At 42.8% G+C, this 2,044-nt stretch overlaps 1 protein-coding gene across 1 annotated transcript in view; it reads right to left on the reverse strand.

Moving 5' to 3' along the window:
* Positions 1-805: 805 nt before the first annotated feature.
* Positions 806-2,044, reverse strand: part of LOC106510757 (serine/threonine-protein phosphatase 2A 56 kDa regulatory subunit epsilon isoform) — a gene marked incomplete at its 3' end in the record, with an annotated part of 20,189 nt that continues 18,950 nt past the window's right edge. The window contains 3 exon segments of the mRNA XM_013999475.1: positions 806-907; positions 1,256-1,383; positions 1,460-1,579. Coding sequence (XP_013854929.1) covers positions 806-907; positions 1,256-1,383; positions 1,460-1,579 — 350 coding nt within the window.

Raw genomic sequence — 2,044 nt, forward strand, 5'->3', positions numbered from 1 at the left:
CCGAGGAACAGTGAGCGGGCCGAACGAAACGATCCCTGACTGATCGGAGGTGAGACAGTGATATTTTTAAGCAACTTTCGTCTGCTTCGATCTTCTACACTTTTATAGAGTTCTGTATGTTGTATTCATGATTAAATGCAGCTAAATAAACTAAATCAAAGGTAACAGATGTTTGTAATACTTGGTTTATTTACAGAATAACTTTAATGTCTGGATGTTCGGCCCCTGAGCTGCTGACCTGCAGGAACTGTGACCCTCACAGTGACTGAATAGTTCTGGTCTAACCTTAGCCTGCTGTCAGTGTGACCACGCACTGCCCTGTTACCATGTTCATATCAGACTTACTGTGTTGGGACATGTATTTACACGTCTTTATACTGGAAGAATAACTTCAGTTAAAACGTTATACGTAAATAATAACTAAACAAACATAATTTGGGTTTAGATCSAGTATTAGCACTTGTAGTTGCATTTTTTTATTTAACATCTTCGTCTGTCAGTTTTCTTRCTCTTATCCAGGGTCAGGTCTCGGGGCCAGCAGCCTCAGCAGAGACCCAGACTTCCCTCTCTCCAGACACTTGGACCAGCTCCTCTGGGGGAATCCCCCGGGAGGCAACTCTATATTAACTACATAGCACCATCCTCACACATAACCTTATGACCCCCCCAGGCACTGACCAACTGAATGAACATGGRGTGGACAGCCCACAGACATACCATAAGCATTTCTAGAAGCCATAGTTGGTCTCCTTTAAGTCTGAACAGACGGTGTGTTGGTGCTGACTGCAGACAAATGTCTTCTTACCGCTGACGGTCTGACTTGTAGGTGGCTGTGAGTTCATCAAATAAGGTACTGTTCATCTCCATGAAGGCCTTCAGGACGTTGTAGACCAGCGCCACGATGGCCCTGAGACACAGGACAGACCGCTGAGTCAGACCACTCAGACACACACACACACACAGACAGACAGACAAACACACACACAGACAGACAAACACACACAGACAGACAAACACACACAGACAGACAAACACACACAGACAGACAAACACACACAGACAGACAAACACACACAGACAGACACACAAACACACACACAGACAGCTGAGACTCTGTTATTTTAATCTGACACTAATAAAAGTCAAACAGTGAACTGGGTCGGACCCTCTCAGTAAAACCCTGCAGCTAGCACACATTAGCACCTAGCCATGGTGCGTTCACAGACCAGGGAGAACGTAGGACGTGTGGACTCACGGGTTCCAGTGCTCTTTGGAGATCCTGTAGAGGCTGGCGAACATGATGGGCAGGATAACGCTGGAGTTCTCCTCAATCAGACTCATGATGTACTCGTTGTTCCAGTAGTACAGAGCTCGCTCTGCCACCTGACAGACCACACAGAGAGCCTTCACAACCAGTACAGACTGGACAGGCAGAACCTCCGGTCCGGTTCATACTGACCTGGAAATGTGGGCTGGACACACATCTGGAGATCTGTTTGAAAAGTGGCTCCTGGATTTTAACGAACTGTGTGGGTTCAATAACGTCCAGGATCTCCTCCAGCTCTCCTAAAAACATCACCTGAAGCAGAGCAGGGGGAGAGGTTACCCCCCAACACATTCTGCTTTTTATATCCCTGTGGGGACTTTCCATTGACCTACATTTTTTTAGTTTAGTTCAAACTTTACTCATTTCTTAAAAAACTACAATTAATTCTATGTACAATAAAAAGAAAATGCTAATAAAATGAAATGAAAGGTGGCAGAGAAGAAAAAACTCATAATTTTTATTTCAATTTTTAATTTTATATCCTAACCCTGAATATTTACTCATTTCTTAAAAAACTACAATTAATTCTATGTACAATAAAAAGAAAATACTAATAAAATGAAATGAAAGGTGGCAGAGAAGAAAAAACTCATAATTTTTATTTCAATTTTTAATTTTATATCCTAACCCTGAATATTTACTCTAAAACTAACCTCACAGGTACCTACCTGACCCTAAACTAACCTCACAGGTACCTACCTGACCCTAAAACTAACC

Source organism: Austrofundulus limnaeus, unplaced genomic scaffold (assembly GCF_001266775.1).
Source record: "Austrofundulus limnaeus strain Quisiro unplaced genomic scaffold, Austrofundulus_limnaeus-1.0 Scaffold2305, whole genome shotgun sequence".
NCBI classification, from domain to species: Eukaryota; Metazoa; Chordata; class Actinopteri; order Cyprinodontiformes; family Rivulidae; genus Austrofundulus; species Austrofundulus limnaeus.